The 16,361-nt window shown below is 50.8% G+C and overlaps 2 protein-coding genes across 2 annotated transcripts; one reads left to right on the top strand and one right to left on the bottom strand.

The window, feature by feature from the left end:
• Positions 1-5,079: 5,079 nt before the first annotated feature.
• Positions 5,080-8,439, bottom strand: P170DRAFT_389270 (SAM and PH domain-containing protein). Its single transcript, XM_024845861.1, has 3 exons — positions 8,258-8,439; positions 8,006-8,185; positions 5,080-7,948 (listed from the first exon to the last, which is right to left on the bottom strand). Exons 1-3 carry the CDS (start codon positions 8,258-8,260, stop codon positions 5,489-5,491), a joined length of 2,643 nt encoding a protein of 880 aa, XP_024700739.1. The 5' UTR covers positions 8,261-8,439; the 3' UTR covers positions 5,080-5,488.
• Positions 8,440-11,862: 3,423 nt separating this feature from the next.
• P170DRAFT_243999 (uncharacterized protein) lies at positions 11,863-14,666 on the top strand. Its single transcript, XM_024842967.1, has 3 exons — positions 11,863-12,236; positions 12,344-12,544; positions 12,593-14,666. The coding sequence occupies exons 1-3, from the start codon at positions 12,083-12,085 to the stop codon at positions 14,656-14,658; spliced, it is 2,421 nt and encodes an 806-aa protein (XP_024700738.1). The 5' UTR covers positions 11,863-12,082; the 3' UTR covers positions 14,659-14,666.
• The last annotated feature ends 1,695 nt before the right edge of the window (positions 14,667-16,361 follow it).

The following is a 16,361-nucleotide window of genomic DNA, read 5'->3' as shown; positions in this document are numbered from 1 at the left end:
GAACTTCTTCATCCATCTGTTCATTTTGCTCGGTCTGTATTCTTGTAGGGTCGATTTGACAATCCATGTCATCCATATCCATTGTTCAAACTCGGCGGTTGATAGACTTTGTCAAGTACAGCCTATGTCCGGACTTGCTTCTCGTTTGGTATGATGCCCGGATATTGCTACTCGCTCCAGCTCTCGCGTGCTGCTGCTCTTGAATAGAGGAGGCGTGCATGTATCAAGCCTCGAATGTAGCACCGACCTTGAAAAGGGACTGACGAAAGTAACTCTGTTGCTGGATATTGAGTCTCATATTCCTCCGCTCATGCTCTTTGATTAGGTACTGGTGACAGGAGCGTAGAGCTGTTGGACGTTTAAAGCCAGCATTATCCTGCTGCTGGGGCATACCTCCAAGAAATGCGAATATAAATCTCGGAATAAGCCGTCGTGCAATTGTTCTCATAGATGGTCATATTCTGTGCAATGTTTTAGGCCAAGTCCTAAGTCTGCGAGATCCTTTAGTCCATCATTGACCATTCTTCAGGTCGAGCGCTTCATTCTTTTGTAGATTGTATTCGTATATTCGGCATAGTAATGCTCCCCGATATGCGTATGCTTCGTCTGCACACTCCATACGGGGCACGTCCCTTCGTTTGCTTGTGGTCTATTATTCTTCTATACCAACGGACGCTGACAAGGTATTGGTATAGGTGAGCCTCCAGGTCCCCAGATGCATGCTGGGGGTTGATTGACCCTTGTCCAACTAATTCATCCAAGGATTAGGCTATACGGCTAGCCCTCCTTTTGTACTTGCTCTTCTGCGAAGCTGGCACTTGTATCGGATTGATGATGACCTGTCGTAGCTGGCCTTTGAGTGCCTTCATAGTCTCAGCAGGTTCTTAAACAATATTATCTTTATAGGCAGGATACGGAGGAAGAGCGTGTCATGGTGTTTCTTTCCTGTCTTTCTCTCGTTCGTATTTGGTCGAGGCTTATGGGGCTCTCGTTTCCTTTTTCAACTGGTGGCGGATGCTAGAGTATTGTTAACCTCGGTTGTTTCACTCAAATTGCTTGACGAAGCGTTCGTTAATTGATGATGGGCTAAATCTGTAGCCCTCTGAGATTGGCGGCCAGAGAAACCACGAAAAGGATGTAAATCAAGATGAGAAAGCAGAAGGCAATTCAAATAAGGGGTAGGAATGCATGGAAAATGGACACTGGTGACTGGCGATGAAACTGATCGCAGACTTCTCTGCAGATGGACACGTCGGCAAGTGCTCTCCCCCTGTGTCGGTCACCACTGATGACCACTTTGGAATTCGCGTTCCAAATCATCAATCGAGTCCTCTAAAACAGACTAACTTTCCATAAAGGTGATTATGGGATACAGTGCGAGCCAGGGGCCTGAAGTAAAAGCAATGAACTCTTCCATGGCTGAGGCTGACTGCCTCGCTTTTCTTTCCCATATCAATAATAACTGTGTCATCGGATCTCGCTCCTTTCTGGTCTTTCTCTTTTATGTCTAAGGGGGGCAGGCCCAGGGAGATACGTTGAAGTTGGACCAGGCGGAAGAAATTTCGATTCAAGGACCACCACACCGTCCGCAGTATCCTGCAGTAGCGCTCATGAATCTCCGCGACTAATGAGCTGCCGATATGCCTCTATACGTTCCTCGTTATTCTGAGCGGCCCACAGCTCGGCAGTTTTCATCTGTATCGAGATAGGAACGGGCTTACACGGGCGTTTATTAGTCTCGCAGCTTTCGCGCGTCTTGAAGACGTAAGGGCGGACACATACGGTCTCAGGTTTAGCCCCCAGCGCCTTCGTGCATCGAAGACACCAGGGCGAGACCGGCGAGACCATGGGGGGCTCCAGAACGGAACGAGGTGGCTGTGCAGCAGGTCCATAACCAAAGGTCGAAAGGCACCGAAGATACTCCTTTATTCACCCTGCGCGGGGACAGAGGCATTGCCACCCAACGGCAGGCGGGGGCATATCGAAACGCTCTTGATCCCTATTAGGATAGTCAACAGGACGCCCGTCCTGCTCAAAATCGCAAGGATCGGGCACCCCTGACGATACGGAAGTCAGAAGGGGAGGCCTGGAATCTCCCATGACCTTTTTAGTGCGCTCATCCGGGGTGAGAAGCGGCAGGTTAGGAAACAGGCGAGGTCTGCCTTCTCGCTTGGCTGCTTCCATATCTGCTGGATGTGATGGGGGTTATAACAGATTTCTAATAAGTCAGTATCACAGTTGTGTTTCCACACATCTAGGTCGATACCAAAAGAGGAGACGGCGGCAAGGGCGTCGAGAAGTCTGGACTCGGAGAGACTATAGCAGGACGAATGCCATGTTGTCGTGAGAGGTATTCCTGGGATCGATCCGCCCCTTCAGGATGTGTGCGCTGCTGACAATCAAACTTTTCTGTCGGATATGTGAGTCATTCTGCGGTGTTGGCAGAATCGTCTCGTCGGTTTGGGATTTAATATCGCCATCCTGATCATCAATCGGCCAGAGTCGCAGAGAAACCTGTTCCATCGACGTGGTATTCAAGAGAGAACGGCCTTCCCTATTGCTTGGTGAATGCTAGTCAAATTGTTGGGATGCTCTATTCCAAGGTCCGTTTGCGGACTTTTATCCCTTGTATTTGCAAAAGTAGTAAACTGATAACGAAAGTATCATATGCCTTGTTCGCGATAAGTCACTTCCTAAGGGATGCAACATAATCTGAACGCCTGGGAAATTAGAGAACTCCTGAAGCCAGAGAATTGGCCAAGCAAATGCTATGTTAATCTTTCTGGACTGGTTTGGCGTTATGTATCGTGATTGTGGCATACTGCAGCAGAAACTCTCCGACTCTATCCTTTTCAAGGATGTATGCGAAGTCCACGATGCAGTTATAGACTCTTGGATTATGACTCGTTCATCATGAGGGATTTCAAACTTGGTTTCTTAGTGGCCATGTCCTTCGTGAATCCCGCTTCTCTTTCTCTTCGGCATTGTCTATGATTTTGGGCCAAGAAAGAGGATATGGCAAACCATAGTAGTGGAGAAGGTGTCGAAGATTGTTGTGCTTTGTTTCAAATGTATGTGGGCTTTCTAAGCCACTTGACTGAGAATAGTCTCATCTTTCGAAACCTCATATGTTAATAAGCTCCCATCGATCTTCGAAAAGCGCTACCATCAGTCAAGTAATATAGAGCAACTGGGGTCGGATGGAATAGAATGATGTGAAAACAGTTCCGCATGGCTTTGGAACGTGTATTTGCGAGAGTATTAACCTGGTTCGATCTTTATTCTTGACATTGGGAGCTCTATATTGTGAACGAGGGCATGCAGCATGTGCCCAAGTTACTTGATGGTTTTGTATTGAAGATCCTGTTTCTCCCATAGCGTTGCTCGGTTGGGCGTTGATGCCAAGTCAAATAATAACGTTCTGGAATATGTGCTTTGCTCGATGTGGTGTGACCATGTAGAATTGGAGCATTCATTGACATGTATCGGAATCAAACTGTCCACTTAGGAATTCTTCCTTTTGAATCGATGTAGGACCGGAAGAACGAAAAATCGAAGGAACTCCTATGACAGGAGACAGTAGATGTGCCTGCCTTTCGAATTCGATAAAGGCTGCCTGTAAGGTAGTACATGTGCTTATTTCCTCTAGTGCTGGGAGCTTAGCAGAACTAATATCTCCAGGTTTATCGGCTTGCTTCGTAATCTTCTTCGGAATTCCGGGTGCCAAAGCCAGACTTGTGGTAGAAATTGACCCAGGCTCTTTTCTTGAAGTGCTTGGGAGGAGAACCTCTCTCTCCGGAGGCAACGTACGTTAAGTATCAGTGCCAGCATTATGTGTCTGGTGATGTTTCTTCAAGCCTTGACGATCCTGCATCCATTTACAAGTTCTTTTGAAATGACAGTCGTGAGATGCATCATCCCAAGCCGCAATTCAAGGATCCGATGCCAACAACGGGTTATCAATACCCCGCCTTTGGCTTGTTCTTTTTGATTGTGTTGCTGTCTGTTGGTAGACATCTTCAATGATTATCTTGTTGGTAGTCTCTGTGCCTCAGCATAGCGTTGACGCCAACAACAGACGCGTATAGAAATACGCAGCAAGATCGATGGACCGAGATGAGGATTGTCTGGTGATGTGTGGAAAGCTCAGCTCATCTCGTATGCTCCTCGCTCAATGTACTTGATCAAACGATCATTCCTGCCGCCCGGTAATCGTCAAGCAAGACTTTCTGGTGGCTTCTTTATCTTCTAGCCTAGAAGAGATCATGCTAGACGGAGCAATTTGACGTGGCCTATTGACGCTGCGGATTATTTATCTATCAAAAACTGTAGTCTGAAACGGTGTTTTGGTAGCTGGAATGTCCGCATGCAACAATTATGATAGCTTAGGCTCCAGAAAGAGGATACACGATGGGCTATATAGATAGAACGGAATAGAAGGTAGACTCTTGATAGATGGGCCTCGGAATGGGTATAGGATGAGGAAGAAGGTTGAGGAAGAAAGGAGAGGAGAGAACGACTTGGCGTCCCAGTCAAATATTGCCTACAAGGAGAAGATAGTGAAGCTTACTCCTGCTCTATATTCACTTTTCTACGATTACAATCAGTCACCGGAAGACATAAGGAGAGGTGAATATGTCTTCACTGAATAATGATCGTGGCTAGGTGAAGCCCAGAAAATCTACCTCACCATTACCAAAGAAACGCTGCATTTCCTAATGGGGATATTGAGCAAGTATGGTACAGTCACATGCCAAAGGAGAGCAAAAAGACAATCAAGTAAAATTAAGGAAAAAATTAATCAAACTTTTCGCCTGCACTTCCAGCTGAACATGGGGGCATCAGGCAATACCCATCACATCTGTTCCTACGGACGCCAAAATCCTCAAAATTAACCAAAGTCTTGGAAGCACCATCAAAGCGGGGTTCCAGCGAATCCCAGAGGGAGATATACTTAGTAGCTGATCGCCGATGGCCATACGGAAGACCGAGGTGCTTGGATGTGGATTTGTAAGATCCTCGCAGTTGAAAGCGGGGAGACTCTAGCGATTTGCTCTCTACGAAGGAGGTTTATGCACCCAGAACGGGATTATTTATATTTTCTGTACATTAATTCTGACCAGTACTCCGATGCATTATTCAACCTGACCCATAGTATAGAGAAAAGAAAGCAATCCACAGAAACAATGATAAATAGAGAGGTACTTTGGGGTATCTCACATGGCCGTCCTGCGGCGATGTGTCTTGTTCGTTTGGTCGTGACAAAGGGAATTCCAGATGCAATCCAAATAACAACCAGTCCTGTTAAAATGCAGTAATAGACCACAAATGGCAAGGGAAAGACAAAGAAAATTCGTTTCCTGGACTAGAGTACACAGCATCTGACAAGACAATCTGAGAGATGGTTTGAGTTTGGCGTGATAAAAAAAAAGAAAAAGAAAAGAAAAAAGGAGAAAGGCAAAAGGGTATGAAGGAATAGTTGTAAAAATTAGATGAAGTTGCCGTTCACTTGCATTGCGGCACCTCCCTCCTTGCCCTTACGGAGGGCCTTGGAGAGCATCAACTCACGCATCCAATCAATGCGTTCGTCGCGGGTCTTGACGGCAAAGTGGTGGCTCTTGATGTTGCCGTTTCCGAACAGCATCTTCTTCTCGTTTTCCTTGGTAGCGGGAATGAGCGAGAAGGCAAAGGCAGCGTCGTCCTGGCTCGGGTTCTGGCCGTTGCGAAGAATGGACTTCTTGAATGCAGCGGTCAGCTTGGAGCTGGTGGCCAGCGACGAACAGGCAACGGCATAGTCATCGACGTCGATAGTCTCCAATGCCTTGGAGTGACGAAGAGCGGCAAGCTCGTCCTTGTGCATGGCAAGATTGGTTCCGCGCAAGGTGAAGTGAGCATCCTGCCATTCGTGGCGAAGGAAACGTGCCTGCTTGCGTTTCTTCATCCAGCCGCATCGAGTGACGTCAGGGTCGGCAGCGATCGCCGAGCTGGTGGAGTTGGGGTTGGGGTTGAAACCGATGCGAGGGCTTCTCTTCTTCATATCCTCCGGGCCATCAATTGGGGTCAGCGGCCGACCCTCGTTGACGGGGCGAAGCGCAGAGTTGGCTCGTGGGCGGGTAGATGCGCTGCGAGAGATGCCCTCTTGGTATCGGAGGTGCATGAGATTCCCGTATTGCATGTCTGGGGGAACCGACTGGGACGTGTCACGGGCGATCGGGTCGTCAGGGATCGCTGTGATGGGCACGTCCATTTCTGAAAAGGGAGTACCCAGGCGATAGTTGCCTCCTTGAGGCATGTACCGAGAGGAGGTAAAGGGGCCATGCTCTTGGGTGGTGGTCGGTGAGCCGTACATGGTCGGCTGAGCCGTGGTGACGGTGGCAGTGGTCAACTCGTCTTCTTCATCCGAATCTGTGGGGATCCTCAATTTAGGAAGGCTGCGAAGGTTCGCGGCCATGTGCTCCGTGTACTTGGTTGGGGGAGACGACAGAGTAGGGACCGGCTCCGGCTTCGGTGGTGGTAGAGGTGGTGAGCACGGGTCTGAGTCGTCGTCATCAGACGAGCTCGCAGGGTCAACACGCTGGTAGCTCAGAAAGTGTCGCACGCTCTCTTGCGGATCCAACTTTGACACCTCATTGAGTACATCCTCGCTCAACCGGGGTGTGGTCTGGGATGGACCAAAAACATCCGACGACGCGACGATGGAAGGCTCGGCGTCCGACTTGGGTCGCAGCATGTTCTTTGCCGTCTCGGGATTGCCAGGGTTCCCAGTGAAGATGGAAGTGCCTGACAAGAGATTGGCACCGGGGAACTCAGCCGCAAGTCTCTCCAGCTGGCGTTGGCGTCTTCTAAACTTGGGGCAGTTTTCACCCTTGGAGCAGCTGTGCGGCTTGGGGAGAACTTGCTCAATGCCCACAATCGACACAGCCTCGGCGGGTGTGATCTGGGTGCCGTCGTACTTGGTGAGCACTTCGCCCGTTGGGGAGACAGACATGGCGTAGGAGCGTCGGTTTTCCTGGGGCTTCTCATCGGCAGCGGGTGTCTTCATCATGGTATTGCGCAGATGATCGATCGAAGACATCAATTGATGGCGCTTGCCAAATGATTTGATCCCGAGCTCCTTGAGGTCATCGACCTGCAGATTGAGCAAGACGGTACCAGTAATGTCATTGATCAAGAATTGATCAATAACGAATTCATCGTACCCAGCGATGTGCAACCAGTGCGCCACCTGACTCGGCACCCAGCCTCGGATTTCACTCTCTTCCACTTGGGAAACATCAGGGTACACGGTCGAGTAGGCTCTGGGGGTGGGCGGTGAGAACTGGTATCGAGAACTGGTCGTAGTTCCGGATTCGGACTGGGCGAATTGAGATCTCGTACTCGGCGTCTGGGTCTCTGAACGGGAGAATTGGGACCGGGAGCTTGGGGTCTCAGAATAGGTCCGAATGGATTCAGAGCCCATGCTCAGGGCCTCGCTTTGGGATTGAGAAAACTGAGACCGGGAGCTTGGAGTCTGGCTGGCAGAGTGGAAGTACTGAGATCTGTAGCTAGGGGTCCCGCTTTGGGAGTGGGAAAACTGAGACCTGTAGCTAGGAGTCCCGCTTTGGGAGTGGGAAAACTCAGATCTGTAGCTGGGGGTCTCGTTGTCGGAATGGATGATATAAGACCCAGAGCTCAGGGTCTCGCCATCAGACTGGAGAAATTGAGATTGGGAGCTTGGAGTCTGTCTGTCGGACTGCTGGAAGCGAGAGTTCACGGGTGATCTCTCGAAGTAGAGGTCGATCTCGGTTGATGACACTGAACCAGCAGAGCCAATTGAAGACCTGAAGAGATGAGGCCCTGAAGGTCCCTTTACTCCGTTGTCTAGTCTGAAGTTGAACGGCGCCTTAGGAGCGTGATCTGGCGTGGGAAGGTCCGGCGTAGAAAGAGATGAGTTGCTGTCATAGCCAAACTGCGGAATCATATTAGTCTGTTGATCTGCAACAATATCGGGAGAGGTATAACATACAGATCCCATGCTCATCCGTGGAGATTCAGTATCCGAGTCGCTAAACTCAAAGTCGGTGTCGTCAAAGTTGGTCGTATTCGATTGACGGTTGTGCACTGCCGTCCATGGTGGGTTGAACCGAGCGGTATGCTTCATGTTCAGCGAGGCAGGTGGTGCCTTGCGGCGGCCACGTAGGGACTCCTAGAGAGAGGGATAGTCGTTAGGACCGGGGTTCCAGATGGAGAGATCAGACTTTGCGGGTATCCTTCTTACCATGATGTATGTGAGATTGGGTGATTATTTTTGGATTAGGTGTGGTAATTAAAGAAACTCAAAAGCAGGCAATGTTTCTATTGCGACCATCACAGGCTCCTGGCAGCAGAATAGGAAAGAAAAGCCAGAAACAAAAGCAATACGGTGGACATGCAGTCCGATTATGGGGGAGTGACAGAAAGATGCAACAAGAAGTAGGGAAAACGGGGACACAGGGCCCATCGTAGTATAAGTATCGTCAATAGGTAGGCCGGACGGTGACCGGTCTGACCGACCAAGGTGGCGGGGGGGGGGGGGGGGGGGTGTGAAACACAGCACCGACTGCAGGATTCTGGATAGGTCGAATCAAACGGCACGGCAACGAGAAACGCAGCCCCGTCCCTGCAGGGATCGTGAAACGTAGTGGCATTGTCTTCACGCCAGAGGGCTGGGCAGGATGGAGGGACCTTCATGAGAGGGTGATGTCGAGTGACGACCTTGCAGTAGTCCGGAGCCCAATGCAGAGACGAGAGGCAGTTCTCGTCCAATGGATTGGCGCCGAGGCCGGACTGCCTCAGCAACCGGACGACGAGAGGAGCACAGAGTGGTGGTTGTGCTTTCTCTACGCGCCGGGCTGGCGGGGACGTCGTGCTTCGCGGCCCGTGACTGGCGGAGCGATTTAGCGCCTGAGGATCGCCCTGGACATACCGCCGTCTTCCGTTATCGTCCCCTCCGAGCAATCGCATCTCCTCTCTAACCGCCCACCTTCTTCCTTTCCTCCGTCAACCCCGCTGGTCCAATCGTCCTGTTGGTGGCTGGCAGTACTCGGGCCTCTCGAAACAGGAGATGCGATTCGTCCGTTTGCGAGTTGTTGGGCGGCAACGTGCGAAGCACTGCGGACCAACCAAGTCATGCGAAAAACCATCCGAGACGGAGCAGTTCTCCCAAATGAGCCTATATAGCGATAGCCGTCCGCATTTCTCGAGTTGGATCCTTCCAGACACTTTGAGTCGCTGCTCGTTTCCTTCCACTTTTTTTTCTCTCGCTACTCAACCCCACGAAGAACGCGCCCACCTTGTCAGCCATCCTGTTTTGCCGCCTCCAATTCGTGGTCCTCGCTTAAGTGCGGTTTGCAGTGCTATCTCTGTACTTGATCAGTGCAGGTCACTCGCATAGTATGCCGTTGTATAGCTCTGCGCACCGCTCTTTCAGGATTGAACCGTAGTAACTACGGCGGTGGCTCCGAATTAGATGGTCTTGGTATGGCGGTCCGTTGGCTGTAAATCAATTGACTCCGAGACTACTGTAGTGTGATATGTGAACCAACTGCATTGCAGGCCCTTACGTACTCCCCCTCACTTGTAGTTGACCAGAACGGCGTAGGCTCCCGGCGTGTGGAAATTAGTTGGGATAGCAACCGTGATTAGGCCGGTCAATCATTCTGACAGAGTCAGAGAGTGATTGCAGATAAGCCATGTGGTTATACTTCTCATTGCCATGAGTCTGCAGAAGAACTGGTATCCAGTTGGTGTTGAAGGGCTTGTAAGGCTTGTAGGGCTTGAGGAAGGATTCTTATTAATCGGGCCAGCACGGTGGACTTGCAGCAATTCGGGCAAGGCAGATGGCATTGAGCTAATGAAGAAACTTAAGACCAGACTGATGTGTAGTAAATTATCCCCAGTTATGGGTGACGAGTCCTGGAGAGTAAATTGACCACGGCAAAGGGACTCTCAGGTGATGGAGCGGGGTAGATGTGATTGCGCTCGTCACATTATTGCGGTACTCCCTTCGACCTGCTCAGAAGGCGCTCCTCGCCGGTCAACTCGTTGTACCGGTTCATTTGATCCGGTGCGAAGAGTGTTGGTCCCGACGCTCCAGAAAATCGCAGTTCGAGACCAACTGCTCCCAGACGTTCGGAACTCACATCCACGGGGGACTCGGAGAGTTCCTTTTTTTAGCACAACGTGCGCATGGCATATCGAATTCCAGAACGGCGTAGTAGATCCAACAATAGACATCCGTAGTAATAGGTGGGCTAAGAATAAACTAAAGATATCACTCAGTATCCTCCGTGGTGGGCGCTTCGATGCGGCGCATGTCGATGTTCGCGTGTTCTTGATTTGGATGCAAAATTAAATTAGAATCGCATTGTGCTTCAGACTCTGGGCTAACGTGTGGTCTCTGTTTCAAGATGGAAGCGCGCAGGGAAGTTGTTGGAGGATATTCTATTAAAAGAAGCGCTGGACTATGCGCTGCGTTTATTTCGTTGCAGGAATGGCAACGAAAGAGCTTATTTTAGAATCTGAGCCAATTTGACGTTTCGATCTTGTTAGCGACGTTGGTGATAGCTTGGGTGCAAGTGCCAATGGAACGGACGATAGAAGATTCTTCGTGTAGCTGCGGTAGTTGGATCCGGGCAGAGGGACCAACTCATTGGTCCAGGGGGCCCTGGCACGGCGCGTTCTTTCACGAAATGCTTTCCCGGAGTCACGCCGCCGCGCTTGATCATTGGCGGGCATTATTGATCAAGATGCAGCAGCAGCATGCAGGCAAGCTGCAAGTCCGAGCATTGTGTATACCCCGCATAGGGTTCTGTTGCTAATTATGACAGCTTGCGGGAGTTATTCTTAGATATTCGAGGCCGTTGCAGGCATTTAGCTAAATTTAAACACCGCTATAATGGCGCCGGACTCGGGGACTAGCCAGGGGGGGGATGTCGATAATTGCCCCATGCCGCATCAATGGCGGCTAAAAGTTGCTAATTAGGGCATGGTCATGCCGAGTTATCACGTCCAAGCGTTTCCGATCCGCCCCGCTTCTGCACGGGCCGAGCTCCATCGTCGTGGCTTCTCCCGCTGCTGATTGGGCCCTGCCAGATGGGCGTCGCTCTCCATCGCGACCAACACCACCCCGGCGACTAACTGAGGGGGCATTTGTATAGGAGTCGCAGGCCTCCAGACCACCCTCAAAATTCAGCAAAAATCGGGAAAAATACGCGGAAAAAAGGAATCGCTTCGTCGTGGCTCGAAACCGACGGCTCTGTCGAAATGGACGTCGAAAATGGGGTGCCGGGGCCGGTAGGGGCAAAGCGCCGAGCAAATCATCCAGAGACGAACTTCCAGATATTTGGGACGAAAGGTGCCAATCAGCATCCAATTCCACCACCCTCGAATTGTGCGCTAAAACGGGCTTCCTCGAGGCCCTGGCAGCACCCTAACGTTAGCCGTCCGCCCAACGTGATCCCTGCAGCCATCAGTTTTGGTCCGCGTCTAATGGCACAGGCGACATGACGGCATGGGTGATCAACACCACAATCCCAGGAACCATGCTGTCCACCACCATCTTCCTCCATCCATCCTCCCAATTTAGACACTTTTTGCACTATCACCAATCCTAATGCCGACATTGATTTGTTGCTTGGCTTCTGGCTCCACTCAGGGTTCGCATCGTCGGGAAAGCCTTTGAAACAATATCCTCGTTTTTCCTAATCCCTGACCAGGAAAAAATAGAAGCACGGGGTGCTTGGTCCTCGTTCTGGGTTGAATCTTTGCAACCATCATATCTCATGATACCGCGCCGCAATTGATTCATAAAGGACCTCCTCCCTCGCCATCCTTCCTCCCTTTCTTTTCCAGTCTCATCTTTGCTTCACACAACAGCAGAGGTCCTTGACTATCGCCAACCTTCTCGTTCTTCGTACTCTTGTTCCAACATCGTTGCTTGCTTGCTTCAATATCTTTCTTACAACTTCACATCTTGCTGTCGTTGACTACTTCGTCGTCATTGCGTTTCCCTTTTGCCGGATCACCTCAAGGTCTTCGTCGAAAGCTTCAACTACCAAGCACCATGTCGGCCTATGGTGCTTCCTCCTCTTCCGTCGCCAACGGCGCCGCTGTCGCCGGACCAGGCATTCCTGGCAAGGTGCCTATAGCTCCGTTGGGCGAGCCTCCGGTTCATCCCAACGAGAGACCTATCAGGTCTTATCGCCGGTCTCGCTCAGGTAAAACCTCTTGTTGTCGGAAGAAGCAGCGCAGCTGAGGACAAGCTCGCTTTCGCTCCGTCCCACTTTCTGCTCGGATAAGTGCTAACCATAGTCTTTCCTAACAGGCTGCTTCACCTGTCGACTCAGACGGAAGAAATGCGATGAAACCCGGCGTTCCTGCGAGACGTGCACCAAGCTCGGGCTCAAATGCGAATACAAAATTCCGCATTGGTGGTCCACTGGTGAAAAGCGTCGCCGGCAGAAGGATCGGATAAAGGATAGAATCCGACAGACCAAGGTCATGGAAAAGCACGGGTCCTTCCGGGGTAAGTGATGTCGTGCCTTTTACTCCTGCGGTCGCTGAACTTTCTTAGAATACATGGATCGAATCCGCGCTCTCACCGAAAGAAGTCCAAAGACCTCGGAAAAGGAATCCAATCGGCCCATGATGGGGGAGCAGTACAACTGGGATGCTCCCCTCTTGCCCCCGGCCACTCCGTGCAATATCAACGTCACCTCCGAGACGTTTATCAGCCCCGGGTTTCCGTCGTCGCTCCAGGCTAGCTCGCCGTCGAGCATGTCTTTCACCCCTGTGAACGCCCCTCAGGGGCCGATGTCGAGCCAAATGCAATCCCAGCTGCCGTCTCCGATGTCGACTCAGATGTCTACTGACATTCCTGTCCCGACCCATGGTCTCTCGGTCGCAGCCCAGGCACCTGCCGAGACGGCTGTCCAGGTGACCACCGAGATGGCTCCTCCGGCACCTGTCGAGATGTCCACTCAGCTGCCGACTCAGGCATGTACGGAGATGACTACTCCGCAATTGACAAGTCCGACACCTGCTGAGATTGCTGCACAGCTGCCAATTCAGCTGCAGACTCAGGTACGGACCCAGATGCCGATCATCATGCCAGTCCAAGTACCCCCCAGCCCTCAACTTCCCGTTGATGGCTGGTTCGGAATCAACAACCACAGCATGAACCAGAACATGAACAATGACATGAATAACGGCATGAGCACCATGAACACCATGAACAATATGAACGGCATGGGCATGAACAGCATGAACCCTGTGAGCTCCAATGGACTCAACAACTTTGGTCAGCTCCAGCACTATCCCGCGATGGATGTCCCCGGTTTCGCATACCCCTATGGATCTTTGCCGGTGCCTCTCCAGACTGTTATTCCGCTGGATGAGAAGGACAGTCCGTTTCTGGACCACTTTGTAGAGAACGTCCTCCGACTGGCCTTCCCCATAGTCGATCTTCACCAGGTTGGACAGTTCCGGCTGAAAGAAATCTTTCGCAATATGCGGTTCAATCGCTCCTTTTTGCACTGCTGCCTCAGCGTGTCAGCCATCCATATGAAGACCAGTCTCGGGCTGGAAGACCAGATGGACCATGACATCATGAAGCATCGGTATGAAGCGATTTCTCAGCTCTGTCGTGCCCTTGGTCGCGGGTACAATCCAATTACGGTCATCGATGCCACTCTCGGTATGATCTACTACCATTGCAAGATTAGCAACACCGACGACTATCTGCCCGATATTCCATGGAGTGCTCACTTTCTGGGAGTCGCCACTCTGGTGAAGAAGCTGCAGCATTCTCCCTCGCAGTTCAACATTTCTCTGATCACCTGGATCGATATCCTGGGTTCCACCATGACGGGAACCACGCCTCACTTCGCGCACGCTTATCGCACCAAGCACTTGAAAGGCTCTCTGTCGGGGCTGCGGGGCTTGATGGGCTGTGACGACGGCGTGATGTACCTCATTTCGGAGATCACCTGCCTTGAACATCTTCGACTGGATGGCGAAATTAACGACGAGGACATGAAAGGGCATGTCGATGCTTTGAGGGCTCAGATCGAGTGGACTGAACCGACCGATCGCTCCTTGCAACATCCATACACCTCCAATGGGGCCGTAGGGGCGATGTCTTTGACGAAGAACATCACTTCCCTATTCCGCATCGCGGCCCGCATCTACCTGGAAAGTCTCCTTCCGGGTTTCAGCCGTTTCGACTTTACCGTGACCGACTTGGTCGCCATATTTGCGGATAATTTGGATTATATCCCTGGCGGTCTTCACGGATATGATCGCTGCATTGTATGGCCCCTCTTCATCGTGGGGGCCTACTCGACTCCTGCTTGCTCTTTCCGCCGTATTCTAACGGACCGGATTGCTGCCTTGGGGTATCTGGGAGACTTCGCCAGCTTCGGCCGGATGTATCGCCTCCTGAGAGAGATCTGGCTAGCGGCCGAAGGTCCCATCACTTCGGCTTCGGATGATGATGAAGATGCTCCTGGCTCTCCGGAGTTCGTCGATGGCGATGCCACTATCCGACCACCAGTTACTGAAACTCAGGAGCCTGCGAGAGAGGAGCTTCACTGGCGGGAGATCATGAAACGCAACAACTGGGATTTCCTTCTCATGTAATTGACTTGACGTCAAATTATGCTGATGTCAGTGACGATGCAAGAGATTTTGGGAGGAAACAAAAAATGATGGTTGAGGATGAGATGAAAGGGAGAGGGTAAATTGAATCGAAAGGAAAGGGGGAACCGGAGGGAAGGGAGGGAACAAGACACAGTACAGGCTGGTCAGGTGAAGCACTAACCAACAACACATTGCAACGAGCACAGGGCATTTCATATCATCTCACATTCAACAGGGGACCGAGTTCTTGACTTATACTCACATAGGTTGGCTATCTGCCTTTTGTCTTTTCGTCTTTTGTCGTTCTGCTTTCTGTTTTGTTTTATCTGCTTGTTTGCTTGCCTGTTTGCTTGTTTGCCATGCGGGTGTTTGGGTTGGATTTCGGCTTGGATTCGTCTTTCTGCTTTCTGCTTTCTGCTTTTTGCTTTCTGGTCTTGAGTTTTGCTTTTCAGTTCTGCACTGCTTGTTCTGCTTTCTGATCTTTCATCTGATGCGTTCTTGATTTGAGCCAGTTGTTTTGCTGTTCAGTTTTGGGTTGATTTTGGAGTCCTGTGTTTGTCTGTTTTCAGTGAGATTATGTTCTGGGTTTCTGGTTTTCTGCTGCTGAGTTTTTGATTGTTTTTGACTGCTTACTTTGGTTCTTCTTCTTTGGTTTCGCTTGTCTCTTTCTCCTTCCTGCCCATATGCCCTGGCGAGGATGATCGTTGCTCTCGTGTTGTTGCCGTGCCTTCACCCTTGATGGGTCTGTTTCTGTCTCTGATTTTGGTCTTCTGTGCTGATTTTGAATCTGCTTTTTCGTTTTGATTTAATGCTTTTGCGCCAACATAACACGCTCCTTGATGGTGTTCCGTTTATGCTGCGTTTTGATTCTCTGTTGATTCTGGCAATCTTCCTCTCTTTCGACGAGCAGAAACATCTGCTACCTGGCTTTTGAGCTTCTCTTCTTCTTATTCTCTCGTTCACTTACTTCTGATGATCTGTTGTTTTTTTGGTTTTTTGAATTCGATGCCAGTCTGTTAGTTCAGTTATCGAATGCCATTTGCAATGACCGCGTTCAGACCGTTTTCCAGGGCCATAGCAAGTGTAGGACAGTAAGACCACAGCATCACACCCAGTAGCCAGACTACAGCGGGAGAAATTGGAGCGTAGAAAAAAAGACCAGAGGGGCGCAGTCGGCTCCTATACCTGCCATGCAGACCGCCCAAACCAACAGCCTGGTCGTAAATGATTGAGCCAGGGCCTGAGCGCCAGGATGGGAGATAATAATAACATGAGACAATTCGAGTATCACCAGGAGCTGTCGCATACTCCTGCGCACCACTAGGAACTCGATCCATACATTTCTAGCGGGGCGCTAGCAGTCAGAGGCCTGCCTTAGACGCCGAATCCACCCAATCGACTGCCCGTATGCGCCAGTTCTGGGCTCGCTACCACTTAGAAAGACCCTGCTATCCGTAACGCCCCCAAACAACAATGCCAACGCACCGTTCTCTACTCCGTACTAGATACTTACTCGCCGGGATCGGCTGTCTCACCACCACCAACACCAACTCCTACTTTCCTACGCCGTACTGCGTACAGAGTACCACCAACTACCTAACTACCTGTCCAGTAAGAGGACCGTGTGCAGACGTTAGTGCTCCGACTCCGTACTCCGTTGGCACCTCCCGACCATCGCGGGGCCCTCGGAGGTTCTGCTCAAT

The sequence above is a fragment of the Aspergillus steynii genome (assembly GCF_002849105.1).
Source record: "Aspergillus steynii IBT 23096 chromosome Unknown P170scaffold_7, whole genome shotgun sequence".
Classification (NCBI taxonomy): Eukaryota; Fungi; Ascomycota; class Eurotiomycetes; order Eurotiales; family Aspergillaceae; genus Aspergillus; species Aspergillus steynii.
The sequence above is the reverse complement of the archived record's forward strand: the minus strand, read 5'-3'. Positions and strand labels throughout refer to the sequence as shown.